The sequence below is a fragment of the Poecilia reticulata genome, linkage group LG22 (assembly GCF_000633615.1).
Source record: "Poecilia reticulata strain Guanapo linkage group LG22, Guppy_female_1.0+MT, whole genome shotgun sequence".
NCBI lineage: Eukaryota > Metazoa > Chordata > Actinopteri > Cyprinodontiformes > Poeciliidae > Poecilia > Poecilia reticulata.
The window spans coordinates 7,701,362-7,723,914 of record NC_024352.1 but is presented as its reverse complement, the minus strand read 5'-3'; the positions used below and the strand labels follow the sequence as shown (position 1 = coordinate 7,723,914).

The 22,553-nt window shown below is 39.5% G+C and overlaps 1 protein-coding gene across 1 annotated transcript; it reads right to left on the bottom strand.

Annotated features, from left to right (window-relative positions):
• Positions 1-4,045: 4,045 nt before the first annotated feature.
• ptbp1a (polypyrimidine tract binding protein 1a) lies at positions 4,046-19,842 on the bottom strand. The gene is made up of 16 exons (XM_008399173.2): positions 19,760-19,842; positions 18,953-19,009; positions 18,696-18,726; positions 14,469-14,529; positions 14,143-14,315; positions 13,654-13,800; positions 13,195-13,365; positions 12,549-12,659; positions 12,230-12,410; positions 11,593-11,670; positions 10,536-10,696; positions 9,246-9,279; positions 8,076-8,168; positions 7,096-7,312; positions 6,889-6,966; positions 4,046-6,758 (listed from the first exon to the last, which is right to left on the bottom strand). Exons 1-16 carry the CDS (start codon positions 19,765-19,767, stop codon positions 6,626-6,628), a joined length of 1,734 nt encoding a protein of 577 aa, XP_008397395.1. The 5' UTR covers positions 19,768-19,842; the 3' UTR covers positions 4,046-6,625.
• Positions 19,843-22,553: the final 2,711 nt, after the last annotated feature.

Genomic DNA, 22,553 nt, shown 5'->3' with positions numbered 1-22,553 from the left:
CCCCAAAAAAAGTTTGACACATGAAAGTTACACAATTTCTAGGCCCTGTACTGATAAAAATCATTTAAAAAGTCTGTCATCACTAGAAATGTCCTATGAAAAAAAATGGAGCAAAATACACATCATTTTTTAGGTGGGCTTATAAATAGTATACAGTTCTGTACAAAGTCACTTGTTTTTTTCTGATCTCAATGATTGGAGGTATTTTAACTTCAGACATTTATAGCAAAACAAAAAAATGTCCAAGACACAAACATTTTTGCACCCCTCCTTTCACCATGCCGCCCAGGGCAGAGAGCCAAGTGGCCCATAACAAAACCCAGCACTGTCTGCATCTGCAGTGAACAGATTCCGGAGCAGAAGCATCATCTTACTGTATTTTGGTTTGCCTCCTAGCCCCCACCTCCACCTCCACGGGGAGGTGGATGAAGCTGTAAGTGCAGTGTTAAGCGCCGCTTCCACAGGGTGCACCATGCTGTTTCTAACATGTGTTGACAAGCTGTCTTGCGCAGAATGATCTCCAGCGAAGATCAATTCACTCTCAGCAAGATGAGAATTGATTCAGAGAAACTGTTTGCAGCAATTTCATTTGCATTCTCAATGGGGGAATGACAGTTTATATATATATATATATATATATATATATATATATTTATATATATATTAGAAGACTGGTACATCATACAGTATTCTGCGTCTTTCCATAAGTAGAAAAAATAATTACTCCCATCATCCAACTTTAACCGAACCTTCCTTCAGCTCCATCTTTCCCATTTTATTTTCCCATCTCCGTTAGATCCTCTATGCAAAGTGGCCTACTTTCTCTCTCCTTGCAAAGTAATGCCTATAATTTGGGCCGTGCATATTCTAGCAGAGAAAGAGCCCATGCACCCCCCCCTCCACCCCCCACCCCCATAACCCAAATACAGCTGCATGTTGTCCGCCTCTGTGCATGAATTATTCAACATCTGTCTGAGGCGTGCATATAGAAACAGGTAGATTGTCTCCTGGTGGTTCTCCTAAATGGAGCCACTATATACTAAAGACATCCCTCACCTCCGTTGCAGGCTTTTTCCTCGTCTGCGTCACTCTGAAAGTGAAACCAAATCTCATAAGCTGACTAAACAATACTCGACTGATTCGTTTAAGGCAGCATATTTAGTCGGCTTAAATCTGGGCATACGTCCTCTTTTAAAGGGGTGTTCAAGCTTCAACCTTACAGCTGGTTAAGACTTCGATTGCTCTGAAACAAGGACGTGACCATCGAGGATGAATTGTGAACCCGGTTCCAAGCTGCAAACCAGTAAAAAAAAAAAAAAAAAAAAGCAATCAATTATTAGATTTCCGGGTCACACATAGCATTCGATCTGGTCTCATTTGCTCGTCTGGCGGTGGCAGGAACTGATCTGGTCACAACTTGAACCAATTGTTAAGCCCAACCCCCCCCTCCCCCAAACCTTTCTGGATACCCAGCAGGTTCACATTTGTGTGGCCTTGGGAGTTTAGCTGGTATTTCGTTGATTAGAGACCGCTGGTCTAATGTAAATAAACGTTTCCAGATGTGGCTGAATTACCATTTCAAGTGGGCTCATTCAGCCGTGCTCGTTTAGGAGCGAGGGACTAATCGAGGGTCCAAATTCAGAAGGCACAAAGGAGATGCTGACCCACACCGATAGTCAGCCAGCCAAAAGAAGACTACTGTGCGTTTTCCTCAAATGCATAACAAACGAAACCGAATGCTTGAGATGTTCCAGTTGAATAATGTCTGCGTTTTCTGATACAATGTCTTCATGAAGCAATTTTTTGTTTCCGTGTATACTGTGACACCGCAGCTCTTTCATTTAAGGGTTGGGGCTGCAGCAGGGCGGCTCGGTCAGCTGACTCAAACAAGGTTACTTCAGGTTTCCCTTTCTTACTAAAAGGAGAAATTTGACTCAAAAGTTGTTTCCCCTCAACTCTCCTGGACTCACAATCACTCTGGGTCGAAAAACCTTTTCTCACAGTCATGCCAGGGTCGTCGTCTGTTGAATTTCAAAAACTGTTTTTTTTTTTCCCCTTGATGTTATCGAACGCACACACACACACACACACACACGCACACACACACACAGCGCTCCAGGTCAAATAATTTGCAAATTTGACACTTCTGGGGTTGCGACAGTCTGTTCTGACAGACCCACCTATCCCAAAAAAGGTTTATATTCTCCTGGCTAATCCTATAAATATTTAATACATTACTCACTGGAAAATGAACAAGAAAGTTAATACATGATCTTTGTAATCAATATATTGCATAGATTTAGCTGCAGAAGGACTAAAAGTTTTCATAGGCGTTACAATCATGTGATTTTCACGTTCACATTTTTGTGTCGACAGTGTGATGTCCTGCTAGTTCGACTCGAACCCTGAGAATCTCACACCGACCTACATGTAAGAGAAAGAAATGCAAACCCTGTGTCCTAAAACAAACTTGCCATATTTTGTCTGCAGTGAGAATCTAAACATGAGTTGGTTACACATCCATCTAAAATGATGCAGTCTCTTTGCATTTCAATATATTCCAGAGAGAATTGAGCATGAACTTCTCTCTGCTTCAAATGACTGATTATGCAAAGTGAGAGATGCTCAGAAGTAAACAAGGCTAAGCAGATTTTTTTAAAACAGTTAACAGCATTCAGGACAATTGAGTAGCAAATATTTACACTGGAAATGCCTGTGCTGTAGGAAGATGGACATCTACTTCTTTTGCTCACCGTCGAGCTGATCTGTGGCCGTTTTTCCTTCACGTTTTTCTGTTTGTCATTTTCTGCAGTTTTGTTTTTAACCAAGTAGTACACCGTCCTTCAGAACCAAAATCTCATTGTGTTTAACATTTCCAAAGGACTAAACGCCACATGACATATCCTACCTTTGTCCTTCAACAAGGACCACTTGTTCACCAGATAAATGAGCTCACTGCTTGAACTACACACAACTGTCTGTATTATGCTCTAAATTACTTGCCATATTGAAGTATTTTCTAACTTTTTTTTTTTTTTACCTAAAGTTAATCTGGTTAGTTAGGATGGAGTGCTATCATTTTGAGCATTAAATTATCAAAACAAATCTAAATTTCTGAAGTCTGTACTTTAGGAAATAATGCCTGAAAACTCAAACATTTTCCATATGTTCCCCCACATTTATTCAGAGTTTTCCGTTAATAAAAACCTAGATTCCTTTCAGAAGAGGGGAGGGGAATAAAAAAAAACTTCAAAGTGTTTTGCTATTTAAAGAAATGGCACCAATGCGCCTGCTACAACTGTGATTTTCAAAAGAACTTGGAGCTTGCTGCATGTAACATTTTACTCCACAAGCTGCAGTCTCCTCCTCACCACAAATAGATCCAGGAATCAAATATGCTCTTGCTTTATTTTTCTATAAATGCAGGGAAGAGTTGAGGTTAGTCCTGTTCACTGCTTTTAAGTCAATCCAAGTAAAGGTGTAGCTCTGGAAGGCTTTAGAGATCAATACACCAGCTACTAACGCGGTGCATGGCAGGTAAAGTCACCTTTACTTTACAAGCCGACACCACTTTCATAAACCACGAGCTCCCCCTAGTGGTGGAGAACACGCACAACCAATTTGGTTTGGAGGTTTCACTTCACGTCCCGTAAAGGATGCCAGATGTACTTTACAGCAAGCGTTTCAGATCAATAATCCCATCTCATGAGAAATGTTGACTTGGTTTCCATAGCAACACTTCCCCCATCCAAAAGAGCGAGACATGTAAACATTGAAAAGATCAAAGCAAAGTGCAGTGTAGAGGTGGATTATCCTTCGTGAAGGTTCGGTGGACTTGTCAAAGGATGAAGCGGAGTCCAGATGAGCGGTCAGGTCAAGTTTCAGATGGAATGAGCATGAAGTTGGAAATAGTGAAGGACTTCAGGCACAAACCCACCAGTAGTAAACAGGATGTGGAATATAGAAAATGTTACAGAATTGTTAACCGGCACAGATCGGCAGCGCCACAGGAAAGCAAAAGAGACAGAAACCAAATGAGGCCAGATGAAAGAAGGAACAAACTAAAGATTTATTAAAGGCAGCAGAAGATGCAAGAAACAAGAATGGCAAAAAAAATTAAAATAATAAAAAAGGGAGGGGGGAGTGGAGGGGCGGGTGGGGCACATACAGAGACACTTCTGTGTTCAGATAGTTTAATGTCTTTGTGTTACAAAAGTTTTTTTTTTTTTCCTTTGTCGTTTTCCAGCTCAGGCGAGCTCAATATGTCTTCACGGTTTATCAAAATATACATGTTTTGAACTTAAAGTGAATATAATCCAAATTATTTTGTGGTACAAAAACATGAATATATACAATCATGAACCCCGCTTCATACATTTAAACCCCAACCCGCCCCCTTATAAAAAGAAAAATAAAAGCTTTTAAACAAAAAGTAAAAGGCATTTAATCTTCTACACTGTTAACATCACAGCTAAGACTGTGTTCAACAAAGTATCCATTCTAAAGCCATCTCTGCCAAAGTAGGCTCTTTGTAAAGTGAAAACATACAGTATAAGCCATCACCTTGGAGACGTCTGAACTGAATCCATTGTGGTCTTGCAAAACAGCAGGAATGTGCGTTAAAAAAAGAAAAGGAAAAAAAAGGTTCAGATGCTACAAAATAGCAGGGGCAAAACACACTTTGGTCCTCAACAGCAAAAGAAAAAAAAAAACCGTCTGCAGCTACATGAAGCTTTGAGTCATGCATAAGAATCTTTTACAAAAATAGAAACGGAAATCTTTTACTGGTCCGAAACTACAGAGGTTGGGTGGGGGGGGTTTGTTGGAAAACTGGTGCTTGACACACGCAGGAATGAGAGATTGTTTAAGACTTCAGCGTGATGGTGCCTGTTTGGACTTAACTGGAAGGGAAAGTGCACAAACTGCCTGTGGCTTAAGTGGACACAGACAGGGAATGAGGCAGGGCTTCCCAACCTTCTGGTTTGCTGAAGTTACAGAAGATATACTGGTTGGATTTCTTTCTTTTTTTTTTTATATATATATATGTTTTTTGTATTAAACGCAGCCTAAGACTGTCATTCATAAACGTGCGAATGCCTCCAAGCTGCCCTCTGTCAGGTGGGATTACCTGATTATTGTTTGAAAAGGCATCTCTGCAGACAAGTGTGATACGAGATCTGAACGAGAGGTAAACAAAGTCCACTGACCAGGCTTGTTTCAGCATTGGAATAAAAACGCAAAGGGACAAGGCACTCCACTAGCCATCAAACTCAGCTACTATAAGCACAAGTCAGATCAATTTAGGCAAAATACATGTAAATCTACTCTTAAAAAGAAAAGATAAATGAATATATAGTTTTACACGCATATATATTTATATATGAACGTAACCTGGTTAAATGAGGCCCCAAAACCCACTAAATGGAAGTGACAGGGGGCTGTAAGACTGAAAGGCTGGATCCAGCTCTACATCAGCAACAACACACCTAAACAGAGCTACATCACCTAAACAAATAAAAAAAGAACAAGGGATTTAGCATCTAACTGACTTACATTCATAGATTCTAGATACGTATGATGGGGCTATATGCATACAAAAGATAAAGAATGGTACTTTTAAGAAGAAAGGAGATTAAATGAGCCACTTTCCCCTTTTTTAAACAATGCTGGTAAATACCAGAAAAGTATGGAAAAAGAAGCCAGAGCAGACTGGCTTTGGGGCAAAGTAAGGCACAAGATTACAAACATTAAAAAGAAGACGACAAAAAGAAAGGGTCATTACAGAATAACTTCTGATAGTGGTCTGGATCCTCAGAAGGAAATGGGAGGGTAGACGCAACATAAAAAGTAAAGATGGATGAGCGCATGTGTCAAAAAAAAAGAAATAAAAAATTCTTCATCTCAAACCGTTCCTCACTGGCCAAACAGGATTAAAGTGGCTATTTTTTTTTTTTCCTTTTTCCCAAAACGGTGAACATTTTCACACAACCAGAAGAGAGAAAGGAATGCTGAAGTGGGTTGGGTACAATTAATCTCGATGCGCATTATGGTAGATTATGGTCAACATGTAAAGTTGGTCAGATGGCTCTACTTTGCCTCCAATACAAAAGTGTTTTGGTTACAAAATGTTGCCCATTTTAGAAATCCTAAAATTTTGTCAAAACAAAAGCAATGATTGGGTTCTGCTGTTGAATTTAGTGTACAAACAATATTAAAGAGAGAAAAAAAAGGAACTAATTTTAAGCAAATTACTCGACAAGCGCTAACATGTTCTAATAATAATGAAGAATGTAAACGAACCAGCCCAACTAAAGACGCTAATTTGTGCGTGGCAAGAGGGAACATCATTATCCATCTATTATGTGTTTGGAATATCTTTTCCTTGACAGCAAATGACAACATAAAATATCTGCTGCGTTACTACGCTTAGGACAGAAGAATCAGAATGACATGGATCAAATCTGAAATCTAAACTAAACCTAAACGGGGGGAAAAAAAGCAATAAATGGGCAACACCCTCATGGAAAAATAAACAGTATAAATATGTTATGAAGGCCATTTCCACTGAAGGCAACCTCGAGAACAGTGGCATTCAGATGGAAGGAAAAGGTGCAAAGAAAGGCACTCAGATGGTGGATTTTGAGAAGGACACTCGGAGGTGATGGTTCTCTCCCAGATCATGGTTGTGGAACTCGATGAGGCACTCGATCGCCTCTTCGACTGAGCCCATCTGGATCAGGGCCATCTTGCGGTCCTTTCTGTTCAATTACAAATAAAGACATTTTCTCAAAACGAAGCCATGTCTAACTGTGTGACTGCTACAACGGTTTCAGCCGCACAGAAAAGAGACGGTTTCACCTTTGATAATTTCAGAAACCTGCAACTTACTGAAAGAACTTAAAGGCCTTGACTGTGGCTCCTGAGCTTGCAAAGAGTCTTTTGAGATCATCCTCCATCACAGAAGGCCTGAATCACACACGTGGATGAAAAAAAAGAGAAAATTACTAAAAACCAATTTGGGTTGAAGGTTTTTCTGACCACTAAGCATTTTGGTGCTGATTGTAAGACGACAATCAAAAAGATGGAGGCACTCACGGTATGTTGGAGAGGTGGAGTGTTGCAGACGGTGGGAAGATGTTGGAGTAATTTTTGGAGCCAGGCTTCTTGAAGCGGTGAAGCGGCGAGTTGCTGAAATCCTTTGTGAGGCCCTGGTCCTCATGGCCTTCTCTGGGCAGCTGAACTGTTGTGTGCTTCGACAACGTCACGCGCATGGCCCTGCCATGGAGACGCTGGCCATTCAGGTGGCTCATGGCTGAAAAGGCCAGCAAAGTCAGGATCTTAAGTTTTCATATTAACAACTCGCAATAGCTTACGCAAATAAAATTCCTCAATCGTTTTCCTTCTTTACTCCCAAGATGAAAATGTTTATATATTTTGCTCCAGGTACTGATTAGTCTTTCAAAGAAATAAAAATAAAATAAAAGGTATTTTTCTGGTTTGAAATACAATTTTAAAAAATGTTCCAGCTGAAGTCATTTAACTGCTTCATAAATGTGCCGTTTTGAACATTATAACATTTAAATGATTAGTGTTTTGGCTGCTTTCTGCACAATTCTCTCCACATGAAAAAGAATGGAAGCAGCAGGAGGCATTACAGTGTGAAGCTGACTGCAAAGTGTAAAAAATACTAATAAAAATCCAGAACACTACAATAAAGTGGATGACCAATAATAGGTTTTTTGAATCTATGTACATAAACAGGATAAAATCGTCAAAGCTGGACCGCTTGCTGGGAGTGTGACAGACCTGACATTTCAGTAGAATAATAAGTATTAGAAGACGACGTTATTAATACCAGGCTTTTCATATGCTTTACCCGAGAATCAGATCATCTTAAATAAGCCAAAGCTGGAAGATTTGAGCTGAGCAAAAAACATTTTACAACCTCATATAAGGAAACCCAACAGAATCCCAAAAAGCAAGGACAAAACAATACATGAGAAAATGGGAGGATCACCATTAGCAAGATTAAAGATGGAGATCAAAGAGAGAAAATTGCATGTTGTCTGGCTTACCTAGCTGAGCCTGTGTGCCATCAGACATCTGGACTAGAGCGTTCTCCTTTTTATTAAACAAGATCTTCACTCTCATGACATCACCGTACACACCTATGGAGAAAACAGTGTGTCACAACACCAGAGCAATAAGGAAAACATGTAACTTAGTATTAAAAAGGAGCCACACAGCCAATCACAGCAACAAAAACTGCCTCGACTATTAAATCTGATCTGAATACAGTTCTGCTAAATTAATCTCAGCTAGTGTTTGCACTATTCTATTAATATTCTGCTTTACTTTGCAAACTAAACCTAGTCAAGTACTCCAGAGGCAATTACACAGAAGACTATAACATCTTTAAAAAGAAGAGGCAGTGATTTGAGGACAAATCAGTAAGAGTTGTAAGATGAGTAGTTTTGATCAATTTGATCAGGCAAGGAAAGTTGATTATTTGGCCAACTGGAGGCCTAAGCAGAAACATGCAGAAATGAACTACACATGCACATACCCTAAATAACTTTGACAAGAAAAAAAACAAACAAAAAAAAAACACTAGAGTGACAAACTGAGATATGTGTTAACTCTGAAATCAAAAAGCAGCAGCATTTCATATTTTTAGTGCACTCCACATCCAAAATGTAGGTTAAAAACAGTCCTCAGTCTGTGGGCCACAAAATATTAATTTTAAGAAACTAGACTTTGAATTTTTTATTTTATTTGCAGACTTTACTGCTCCAGAATCAGTTACGTTTTGACCTATATTCACCAACCTTAAACTTTTACAAATTTAACTGAACTCTAATAAAATAATCCCCATTTTTCTTTTTAAGTCAGGCAACAAACAAATTTAAAAAAAGACTCTGCTCTTTGAAGATAAAAAAAAAAGCTAATGTTTCTTGCCCGAGGTCATTAAATCAAGGCATTTAAAAACTAAATGAAATGCTGCGGCTTAATGTGACGTCCCACCTCGCTTTTCCTCACACAACCCCACAACAACCAAACCATTCAAACCCCCAAAAACAGACACCCCCACCCTTAACCGCTCTGCAGCCTGATGACGAACCATCAGTGGTTAAAAACAAAACAAAAACAAGTAAAATGAACAAAGCCAACAACATGAAACAAGACATGCCCACCTCGCCACATAACAGTAGTAATAAAAAGGAGATGAAAGGATGATAACGTACCGAAAAGAATAAAGAGGCAGTGTGGCGTAACGGTCTTTAGAGACAGCAGGGGGGAGGGAGCAGCGGGGGGGAGGGAGGGGCCAAAAGGGGAGAGGGGACAGGGGACAGGGGAAAAGAGGCGGAGCGGAGGACAGTGGAGTGGAGTCGGGACATGTCCGCAGGCGGCGAGGTCCACAGGAAGGCCACAGTACCATGGAGGAAGGAGAGGCATGAGAATGATGGAAGACAAAGTTTGAATTGAAAGATGAGGGAGTGAAGAGAAGATGTGATGGGGGGGGAAGGTGTGGTAAAATTTTTATTTTATTTTAAATCATGAGTGCCAAGGATGTGTTTTCAATTTGTGGGTCACATCAAAATTGGGCACAATGTAAGGAGGGGAGAAAGGGTTGGGCAGATGGAGGAGTAGTAACAGGGAGGTGCCAGAAGGGAGGAGGACAGAGGGGAACAATTGGTCATGGGGCGTGCAGTCAGTCAGTTGGCAAGATATGAGGTGAGGGAGGGTGTGAGGGGTGGAGAGGTTTAAAAACAAAAAGATGGAGAAGGGGACAGAAAAAAAGAGAGAAAAAGGTAAAATGAAAAAAAAAAAACAAGGTCAGTATACACAAAGAAATGTAGTGCTTCAGACAGTAGAACTGGCTAAATTAAAATGCACTTTCACTATGGGAACACTAGAAGAAAAAGAAGAGAAAAAAAGATTAACAATGAAATACAGAAAAAAGGCAGAGACAATATATACTTTTAAATTACACACTATGCTTTTTTTTAATGATTTAATGATTAAAATAAAGCTAAAATCTGCATAAATTCTAAATGCGCATCTTTAAATTTACATGGTTCACAAAAAGATGCAGCCACAATATTCGCACTGAGCATGACAGACTATGCTACACGTTATATAATAACACTTAAAAAGTAATATTGTCTCTCCAACAACTTAAGAATGATTTTAACTAATGGATAAATAAAATGAAGATATGAAATGTTAAGTGTTTACTTTCTTTTTTTTTTTTTTTTAAAGAAGTTAGTTCTCAAACAAACTTAAAAATTCACAGTGAGCAAAGTGGCAGGTCAGAAACGTAGCAGGTTTGGTCAAACACAAAGAAGTCCTGAAAGAAAGGAGCTTTTGACTTTATAAAAACAACGGAGCAGTTTAACTTTTGTTGATATGAGGGAGAAAGAGTCAAACAGAATAGTTCGTCCTGAGCAAGTGAGTTCAAGTTCACAAAACGAATTGCAATGTTTCATTTAGCCACAGTGACTGATGCTTTCAGGCCTAGTGAGGGTACTGACCTCAGGGTTCAGGTTGCTGACCAGCAACACGTTGTGTCCCCCAGTGGCAGTGAGCCCTGATAGGCCAAGCCGGCTGGCTGCGGCTGCCGCAGCAGCCGCCATGCTGGTGTGACCCACGCCCAGGGACGCCAAGGCACCGGGAATCCCAGGAACTGACAGACCTTTGAAAAGAAAAATAGAAATTCCTTATAATTTAATTTCCTTCGACAAAAAAAAGAAAAGAAAAGCTAAATGCACCCTAACATAACCCTAATTTCCATGCACATACTTATTTCATTTATTTCATACTCAAGGTTGCATTTAAATTACTTATATCACACTTATGTATATATTTTTTATATTACAGTTTAAATATAATTTGCGGCATCAAGAAATCTGGCTGAACTAAAAGCGTTGCAGGTATTTCAAAGCTCCTCAAAAATTTTGAGATCAAATATCGACTACAAAATTCTGATTGGTGCATCTCCAAACAAAAGAAAATTATGTAGCATCTACAAACATTTTGTACTGACCAGCCTGTAGTGCTGTGTAATTTTATCGATTCGACAATTTTTATCGATATCTTTTTCCTCAGAAAGTATAAATTTTTCATCTGCGAGTATCAATGCATTAAATCCTACTTTGAGTTTTATGTCAAATCCACATGAATGAAATGACAGTTATCACACCTGACATTTTTTTACCCAGTTGCACATGTGCATAAAAAATTACGTGCAATGAAACAACCAGTTACAATTAATTAATGAAATGGATAAATTACATTATCTAATATAAGTAAAGACAAAAAAGGTTCATTTTCTCCATAACCAAATACACAAAGCCAAAAACATTATTTAAAGCACCTAGTATTACACATCAGTTCAATTAATTCAATTCAAAGTCTATGGAACAGTCACAAAATGTCACCAAAATCACTCTGGCCCTCTAAAATCTTTCAGAAAATTGAAAAAAATGTATCAAATGATATCGTTTGCTTAATATTATGACATATTGTATCATGAGCAGAATATCATGCATCGTATTGTATTGTGAGATTAGTGTATTGCTACAGCCCTACCAGCTTGCTGGATGGCAAATGCTGGGGGGAAGGCATGCGCTCCACCAAACGGCGAGGCTGAGATTATACCTGGAGCAGCTGGATGACGAGCAAAGGAAAAAAAAATACAGCAAATTTCACCATTAACATCAAAGTTTAAAATATGCATTTGAAAAAAAAATTAAAAATACTACAAAATAATAGAAGTGAAACCAGTTATACCTGGCAATATTTTAAGCCTTTATCTGATGTAATTTTGGTAATTATAGCTTACAGATAATGAAAATTCAGAATTCAGTCTCAGAAGATTAGAACATTACATAAGTTCAATAAAAATGTAGATATTTTAAAGAAATTGCTCCTTTAGCATTAACACAACGTGGCACTGAGGCCACTAGCCTGTGAAACCTACGCAGTGTCACAGGTTGAAAGCCCAGCTTGTCTCTCTACTTCCTCCAGACTAAGAATGATTTTCATCGTCTGAAAGCCATAATAATAAATAAAAATTAAGAAAAAAGGCTTGAAATATTTCACCATCTGTGATAAAACAATATGTGTCTCAACTCTTAAAGAGTGACAAAAACTATTAAACCTTTTCACAACATTCACATTTTTGAGATGTGAACAAAGCAAATAAAAAAATAAATATAGATCTTACTAAATGCAGCAGCTGCCATGGCCTGTTGGTCAAGTGAGGGCTGGGAATCTGCTGTAGGAAGGTCAGGGCGGGTGTAGTCCCTGCTTTTGTCGTTGTTGTACTTAACGTTGAGGCTAGTGAGCTTGGAGAAGCTGATTCTCAGGGTACAGCAAGCATTGTAGATGTTCTGGCCATCTAGAGACTAAAGACAAGAACCAATCCTTAGACCACTAGTAAATGTTCCGTAATCACACTGCTTCACTTTAGACTGGTTTTAGCAAGGACAGCTCAAATAAAGCACCTAGTGATGTGTGAACCAGTGGTGTCAAACCAGTCTTACCAGTTTAGCATGCTGAGCTGTCATGGCGTCAGCATACTGGATCAACGCCTGGAACTGGTTATTCTTAGTGAAAGTGATGATCTTCAGCACGGTTCCAAACTTTGAGAAAATCTGAAAAGGAAGAGCTACAGTTGGGCGCCATTTTCCACCACACTTAAAAAAAAATGTAAATAACTACTGCAAAGGTCCTGCAAGACAAACTCAATCTGGATTTAAGATGAAACCTTTCACCACTGACGATGCTTCAGTTACAGATTACATCTCAGACTTACACCATAGAGACGAGGTGAATACATAAATTAAATATTTAGGTATATTATTAGCAGCGGAGTAGGTAGTAGTCTTCCTGTGTACACGTTAGCGTAATCAAAACCGTTCTTTGTTTATCCCAGGCATTGCAAAAATGCCGGCAGCCAATTTTACACACCATCTGCAGCAGTTGCAAACACATTCAAATACAAAGAAAAAAATAAAAAAAAGATTTTAAATTTTTATGCAAATAGTGATCAGAAAATGAACTTAGAGCCCAGCTCATTAGTACAAACTAAACTTATTGAATACAAGTTGATCAAATCCAATTAATCAGACATTCTAAACATCTGTAACCATCACAAAAACCTAAAATCTGATACCACAGTGGTACTACCTGATGCAGAACATCCAGGGTGACGGGGTAGAAAAGGTTTTCCACAATCACTCTGAGCACAGGGCTCTGGGCTGTGGCTCCAGCCAGGCTGCTTGCATCTGTGGGGATGGCCATGCTTCCCATTCCACCACCATGCAGGGCATTGACTGCCTGCAGAGCTGCCTGGGCACGCTGAAGAAACAGAGATACTATCTCACGTTACACATTCAGAAGCAAAGAGTGCAACAAAAAGCCAGGTGTTCAAAATACTAAAATGACTTCTAGTGTAAATATCATTTCTGCTTTCTTAAAACAATTTAAAATACTAACATCATCCCAGATTGCTGGGTAACATATGAATGAGTCAGTTTGTACCTGATTATTTTATTTTCGTACACCTATTCTATTGTGACATCAATTATTTTGACAACTCTAAAAACGGCCAAAAAGATGATTACGTTGCTCAGATCGAACTCTTACCACTTGGTTGGGAGAGTTGTCCGTCTTGAGCTCCTTATGAGTCGAGTACTGCATGTAGATGGGGTGGTTTCTGATGACGGGGGTGACAGAAGAGTAGTAGCTCACCATCGTCTGTGCGCACTCTTCACTGTTAAGCTCCAGAAAGGCCTGCAGAGGGAGCACCGGATAAACACGCTACAACACCATGTTGCCCACGTGAAGCACTTTTAACTGGAACCAATAATGGCTGTAAATAAAAGCCATTTACATAAAAGGAAGGGGGATCTAATCTCATCCCATAGGAATTCCTAACAATGAGCATTGTTTGACCACAAAGCCACGAGAATGCAACAAAAGAATGATTGTTAGAATCATTCTTTTCTCTATCTCTTGGGCCTAAGAGATAGAAATCTGATCTCTTAGGCCCAGCTTTGGAGATGAACATTTATTATAGGAAAAGTGAAAACCTTGTAGGTTTTGCTATAGAGTGCAACATGTACTTCTCCTTACCTGGTTTTTCCCTTTCAACATCAGCAAATTAGTGACCTTCCCAAAGGGCAGTCCCAGGCTTATAACCTCGGCCTCGTTGATGTCATTGGGCAGCTTGCGTACGTGGACCACACGTGACGGGACACCAGGACTGCGGACATCACCTTTGAATTTTTTGCTGTCGTTGCCATTGGCTGCAGGAGAAAACAAGAGGCTGATACAATCAGGGAGGGAACATAAGGCTCTGGTTCTTTGTGAATAATGGATTGAGCGTCATGGCAACACAAACAAGACGGACGCTAAGCACCTCAATAAAAAAAGAAACCCTTTCGTAGCAACCCCCCTACCTGAGTTCATGATATAGGGTCCGTTGGATATGCAGGAAGAAAAGAGTTCGTCGGATCCCCTCTGCAAGAGGAAACAGATATAAATAAAGGCTTATTTCACTGTGTTCACCAATGAAGGCACAGCATGGCAGGTGAGGAGCACAGTTCTCATATTACTTAGCAATTGAGGGAGAACCGCGGCAGTAACGTGATAACCAAAAGAAACAGTTTCAAAGAAATGCCACCGTTTTTCACTGGAAATAATTCTGTTGCTAAACTTGTCAGATAATAAGAGTTGAATTCCCTTCTCACTTTCTTCTTCCAGTCTAGAGTTATTAACTCTAGTTATTAGTTAATAAACCAACAAAACTGACCTACATACACACAAAAACACTGACGGAACATAATAGTGGGAGCATCATGCTGCTTGAATGTTGATAAGTCAGCAAAAATGTGAGTTGTTCAGAAGTGAGACCTAAATACAAGACGACCCTGGAGGAACAAAGGGAAATGAATCGACCCGGGGCAAAGGTCAACCTTCAAACATGCAGCCAATGCTACAAAGTAACGATTTAGATAAAAACATTTATATGTTTGAATGAACCAAAGTCCAGGACCTAAAACCAACTGGAAATTGGTGGCAAAAGTGGAAAATTGCACTGAATCACTCTTCACAAGCAGCAGTGTCAACACAGAAACGCATTGATAAGCAAGGCAACATGGAAACCATCCCAGTAAACCCAGTTTGCTGTGTGCCTTGTTCAAGCTTTCCTTAGGAGATATAAAGTGCTGTTTCAGGGCCGTTTCCATGGCTCAGTGTATCGCGAGCCGAGCAAGATGAAGCATAGAAGTCACATGAAGTGGCTCAGCAGTCTAAGCTCTACATCGGCCCACAATGGACGTCCTGTTCAGGCTGAGACTAGGGGCATTGTTACCGAGCCGTGCACACATATGGAGCCGCAAGGAGACTCTAGTATTTGAAGAGCCCAGAGCTCTTTACCAGAATCCACCAAAAACAGGTTTGTTAGCATTCTTGCTCGCTGTGCGTTTCTAAATAGGACAGGGAGGAGGGCGGGGGAACGAGAGGAATAAAAGTTTGAGAGAGACGCTCTAAACATTGCAGAAGGGAAAGGCTGGGCCCACGGCTGTAAACGGTTATTACTGCTCATAGCCTCGCAGACGTTTTGACTGTGACCTAAATCGATAGTGCCCGCAATCACTCCCAACATGTAGCAAGAATATGCTAATTTTGAGAATCATTTAAAACGTTTAGGTTTTCATAACACCACTCACTTAGGAATCATGAAGAAGTGAATAACTTTAAAACACAACGTATATTACCTCGTATAATAAGCGCAATAATGAATGTTAGATGAGTCACCGTGAAGCTCAAAATAATTATCTAACAGTGGATGAAACAATAAGCAGCACACAATGATAATTGGGATAGAGTCTAAGCTCTGGTACCAAAGTCCCAACTACATGATAAAATATAATAAATATCCAGCGATACAGATAGCTGACGGGCGGAACTGTAAAAATAAATTAGAAAAATCTTCATAGGTCAAGGGCAGATGGAGACAAAGAGAAATGCAGAAAAAGCACCAATCTGACTCCGGGGTTGTGAGAATGCTGCGTATCTTTATCAGTCAGCAGACTTGCTACAAACAGGAAGAGCTCTGAGATCAGGTTTGGTTCCAGGGTTTGCTCAACTTCCTCTATGGACTGTAGGCTGGAGTCTTTCACATTTTACTTCCAAAATTCAGTAAGAACATTAGAGCCAAGCTAGAGCATCAACTTCATAGACAAACTTACAGCTTTCACGGTGTAATAAGAATAGTTTTTGAACGAGTGTGATAGAAACGATACGATACAAACAAAAAAAAAAGAAAAAAAGTTTAGATTATGCAATTTTTAGGGCAGTTTCAAAGCCATTTCCTCTAAAGTCAGCTAAATGCGCCTCATCTTGTTTACGTTTGTTGCTTGTGGATGACTAAGAGTATAATTGTAACTGTCAGGAAAAGTTGACACTAGCTCAAATCCGAAAACTGCACAGCTGCTTCTTTTCAGTCCCAAAAGCTATGAATCAAACTTCCTTCTCTCCTAGATTTTCCTGGAGCATTTTGTGAAACTGTATTATCAAAGAGGATTTGACGCAGCATTAGCTGCTGAAAGGAAACATATTAGCGGTTCTAGTAAGAAGCCGTGGAACAAGATCTCACAGGAAAGAACAAAGGAGAAGACGAGTACAGGTAGAGACATGTTTTCACCATGATCAGATGAGGCTCTACCAGACGAGGGGGGGAGGGAGCAGAGCCTCAATGGGGGGCTACAAGGGGGGAGATCGGAATGTGACCACAGCATGCCAGACCTTCTGCCCAGACAGAATAATTACAGATTCCAGCAAGGCAAGGCTCCATAACTCAGCATCATCATTACCGCAGTGCGTTATACCCAGAAAACAAGAAAGGTCCAAGCTAGCCGATAGCATTTAACCTCTAGTTCCAACCAGGACGGATTTCAAAAAGTAAAAAGGTGCATCGTGACTCAAAATAGAAAAAAAAAAAATTCTTTACTGGAATGAATAGGCTGCGGGGTGTGTCACTGTAACAGACACATGCAGCAGAGATCTTGTTTAAACATTGTAAAGACCTTTGGCCGTGAGGCTGATCGCTGTTGTGGGAGGATGGTTATGGCTCTGAGTTACGATCAATTAGTCCACCTACACGTCTCTCCCCTGGCACTGTTACCAAGGATTACTGTTTAAGAAGGAATTTTTATAGGGAGAAAACGTTAATGAACAAGAGTCGAGCTGAAACACCAACTTGTTTGTCTCCAACTGCCCCAATAAATAGTTGCAGAGGGTCCGTGACCTACATCAGTGAAAAATTTCCCCACATTTTCCCCCCCCCTACAGTAGTCTTGTACAAATTAGTTTTTTTTGTCTGTTTGGGTTTTTTTTACAATGGTTTCCAAAAACATCATCTGGCCCAATTCAGGCTTCTTAGCATTCCAGAAAGGCCCAGAGACCACACGAAATAACAGGAAGTGTCATTTCCACAGCCACACATGCAAACAAGCACAGTACAGGAAAACAAGGAGCTCCACCTCTAAAAGAAAAGAAGAAAAAAAAAAAAGGCTTTTAACCAAATTATCACACATTCAGCATTCGCCACCCTGAGTGGAACTGGCCGACATGCTGACAGCTCAGACGCACGTAATAAATGTTTCATTAAGTCTGGTTGGCAACGGGAAACCTGTGACACATGAGCAACCGGTTTACACAACCACCCTAAAAATAGAGAAAGCTCAGGAGAACTAAGTTTGCATGACTAAGACCGAATACATCCAGAATTTTTCATTTCCTCTCAGGCTACTACATTTAAAAGCAAAAAAAGAAAGAAAGAAAGCTTGAACTCAATTTGTTCCTTTGCAAATTACTACCCATGGACTCTCATTTCCTATTTTCCTACTTTCATGTGGTGCCCATATACTTACCCCATAGTGCATCAGTCTGATTTTCTTTTTACCATTTCCTGAGGTGTGGAGACTTGGCCACACAAATGCACACATCTAATCTACGAACTATCTGTACATAATTCTCTGATAATTGACATATTGGAAAAGACGTAATGTGGTTGCAATCCCCGTTTATGCCAGTTGACTTGTAAAATAAGAAAGATTATGACTTCTGATAAAAAAAGATAACTCAGAAGGCCTTCCTGTTTAGCTATATTAAAAATATTTATCAAAACTGTATCTTTTCCTATTTCCCTTTAAAATTATAGCAGCAGCAGAATAAAACATCCATTGCTCCACTTAAAATAGTATACTATGACATGTTTGTTTTAAATAAACAGACTGACAACAGAAACAATCCCTGTAGATATGAATAAAGAACCTGCAATTATCACAATGGTAGCCAGATCTAATTTTAGGGGTGAATAATATCAGAAAAACATAAAATTTTTATTATGCATTTGATATGGCTTCAAATACATGTTTTCTCATGTCCTGTCAGATTTTAAGAAAAATAAATGAATGCCACTTAAACTAATACATTGTTTACTGACGGATAGGGATTTCTGGTTCATCTTTCAGGTCTGACCTGCCAACCCCCAAGTCCGAACAGACCAGAAAATCTGGCCTCCTGGTGCTTTTATATATGAAAAAAAAAATTGTTCAGCCCTAAACAACCGTCAAAAAGTCTATATTAAGGATTTGAAACGAAACACAAGAGTGGCCTACCTTTGTGCCAACTGATATGTCATGGACACTGCTGTAAAAGTCAAAGAAAATCCGGTTATTCACAGCTGAATAAACAAATCGATCAGTTTTTGCTAAGATCAAGTTTGTTTGTTTTTTTTTATACAAGTGAAGCGACTTCCCTATTCCAAATATGCAGTACAAGACAAAAATCAAAAACTAAACGAGCAACAATGCAACAAAAATAAAAAATAGTAGTTAGAAAAAAGAAAAGAAAAGAAAAGAAAAGAAAAACTCACTCAATTTCAGGGACGTAGCCGGATCCCAGAGGGTACAACTCAGTGGCGTCTAGGCGGCTACAACGGATTGAAAACACAAGTAGAGGCAAAACTTCAGAGTGGAAAATTTACACGAGTTAACAATGACACGAAAGTCGATCAAGTTGGCTTTCGCCGCGCAGCTTCTCGGTCTCTCTCTTTATCGAAATCAGTTAACCAAACTAGCAGAACACAGTTGAACTGCACAATACGCTATTATTCATCCTACCCTATCCGGATAAGATAACTTGATTAAATCAACGTGAAATGTTGAGGCCAGGCATTTTCAACATGGCCCTGAAACTCCGCGGATAAATGAATGCGGAAATGAGACACGTTGCTTTAGCTAACCTCTCGAGTTCCCGTAAAAAACCAAGTTACAAAGGTGCAGTTAGCCAACATGAACTACTCAGGCTGTGCGAGAAAAAGAGAAGCTGTCGGTAAAAACGAAGTAAAAAGATACATATAACGGCTTTTCTCACATTAAATCGTTTTTTCAGATATATAACTGTATATAGAGGGTGATAAAATAACTAAAAACTACCAACTTTACTAACGGATAGCAGTGACGCTAGCAGCTGCTAGTTAGCGCTTCCTCCTGCTAACTGTTGCATGTTTTGAAGAGGAAAAAAAAGTGTTTCGAGTAAAGTTTTACAGCTCCACTGGTTAAACAGCGGCAACCTGAGAAGTCAAAACACTTAACGAAACCCCAAACATAACATACTCAATCGCTTCCCTAACGGTTTGGTTTAAAAATATAAGTCTTTAAGTAAGCTTCTTTTCACTCACCCGTCCATTGCACAAGAAAAAAACTGCAGGTCTGAAGCGAAGGTAGGGCGGCAGACTTGCTTGATTTTCTTACAAAATGGCTGAACACTCGGAGGCGAGCGCTGATTAGTCCAGGCAGCTCCAGGAGCCAAAAGTGGGAGGGGACAGGCTTCAACGCGAGCGCTGATTGGACAAGACGACCATCATTTTCAGAAAAAAAGGAGGCCGCGGCAAATTTCCAGCAGGATATATCAAGTGGTCGGGGTTTTGTTTTGAGTTCAGAGTAATGGAAAGGTTACTACCAGACAGCGCTGGAATAGGCTAAATAAAGAGAAAAGGTTATCTTCGAGCATTTTGTCTTACATGTGACTCCGCGTGCAGGGGATCGAAAATCAATGTCTTGCCTTATGACTCAATCAAACAATAGGCACCTGGAAGGAATGAATATACATTGCCTTAACCTTTTCCGTATTTATCTGTGTTTATATGATAGTCCAATGCCATAATTGACAGCAAAGTGAAAAGGAAATTAGTGGTTTTCATTTTTGATTTGCAAATAAAAATCTCAAAATTGCCTTCTGCTGATTCTGTTCTGCACCATGGTTGAAACTCGCTTGAATATGGAGCTAAAATTATATACTCGAAAGGCTGAAATCATACTATCTGTGAACACCAATTGTCATTTCTTTACATACCAATTAGGTTAAGGTCTGCATTTTGTCTGGGCCATGCTTCAACATAAGTATGGTGCACTGAGAGCTACGCTGCAGTCTTGTACGCACTTGTTAATGTCTTGATGTGCTCCCAGTGTTTAAAGCATTTATAATTCACGATTTAAATCTTATGATTAGAGCCAACAAATGCACCGTCTTAATCTTTTAAGCTAGTTTATCTAATTTGGTGTTGTAAGCCTCCACTTGTAATGAAAATCAACAAAAGAACTGTAAAGGTCACCTGGCACTCCCTGGAGACCAATTCAAACCCACAGAGGGGTTGAACTACTCAAGAAGGATTACATGACACTGAGTGAGGAACAGCACCGGTTTGGGTGGGGTGCAAGGGGGGTGTTGAGTGAACACAGTGTCAGGTCATGAATGAGCTTGTTTATATTTTTTTAACGACTTAAACACGAGAAATACAGAAGCATGGGATAGCTCTGAAATATTTAAGCATATTTTCAAAACTGGAAAAAAAAACACAACAACAGGAATAGTCCTGTTTAGATTCCGAGTGATTATGAGATATCGAGGACTCAAATGTGACTGTACAATTACCATGCTTTGCAAAGCTTTAAAACCACATTCTGTAATGTTCCAACCACAAAATTCAGAGTATTAAAGTGGAAAGAAAATTGTGTTCTTTACGGAATAATCTAACAAGTGTGGTAGTTTTATTTAGCCTATTTTCCTCTAGAAGTCTTGTAATTAGTAAATAGAGTTCATCTGTTCTGTGAAGGCCTAAGAAGGTTATTAATGAATATTAGTGAATAACTTCATGAAGCCAAGAAACATGGCAGGCAGTTTAAGAATAACGTTATGCAAGGTTAGGTAACACAACAATATCCCAAGCTTTAAAAAGAAAATAAAAAATCTTACGGAGCAAAGTTTAATCCAACATCCAAAAATGGAAATGTCAACGCACAACTATAAACCTACCAAGACGTGGATGTTCCTTTATCGGAGAGGATTACTGAGAGGAAGATCTGGATGGGTTGCAGAGATCCACAGCTCAGTCGGGGAAATTTGTTGATAGGAAACCAGTCTTTTTTACAAATCCGGTCTTTATAGGAAAGTGAGAAGGAGACAACCATTGTTGGAGGAAAAAAAAAACCCCAGAACAGGTCCTGTTCACTGTAGGTCACATACAGAATTTACGGGAAGATGGATGGAACTAAATGAGATTGCCGTCCTGGGAAAAAAAAGCTATTTAGAGTCTGCTTTTTCTTCCGCTTTAAAGCTGTAGGCCACTTTGTGTTGGTCTGTAAAATAACACTCAGAAATCACTTACTTTTATAGTGTTAACATGAAAAATGTGAAATAATATTACTACTAATAATAACACAGCAATGCATTACAAGGTGCAGTATTGTGAAATTGTGAATTGTTTGGACATTATCTGATAGATTGCTTACAGAATTTTACTAGAAATCAACAAGTATCAGTAAATGCACTGATAGTGTCTCCCAATATACTACCTTTTTTTTATTATTAATTTATCAAAAGCATTTGACAATGCAGAACCTATCACTGAAACTGAGACTTGGCAGCATTGGCTTTTCTAATCATGGTTTTTGCTCATTTAATAATAATCTTTCTCACACAGTCCTGTGTAGAAGCAGAGAGTTTCACACCCAGTTCACTTACCGTAGCTTGTGATGTTCCTCAAGGATCGATTTTAGGAATACTTCTTCTCCTCTTATGTATTAAGAGTATTGCTAGAAATGTGATCATTGCAAACGTTTTATTTTATGCCAGTGACAGAGTAACGTCTAGTCTCAGTCAGTTGCTTTTGGCTTTTAATACCGTACAATCTCAATGCGTTCTCTGTGCCAATTCTCTTTTGAGGCTGAATTAGCGATAAATGCTAATTCAGTCCAAGCTTGTTGAGGCTGCTGAAGTAACTGTTGTTGGAATGGGACATATGGGCAGCTGCCCCCAGAGGGGCATTAGAAATACGTCACACCAGACAAAAAGAAAAGACCTATCTGTCCGTTGTGCCTTGAAAAAGTTTTTTATTAGTTTTCTGCGTATCCACGGGGATAAACATGAGTCCATGTGGGAGTTAGCGCTTGTTGCTTTCTGCTGAGAACAGGGAG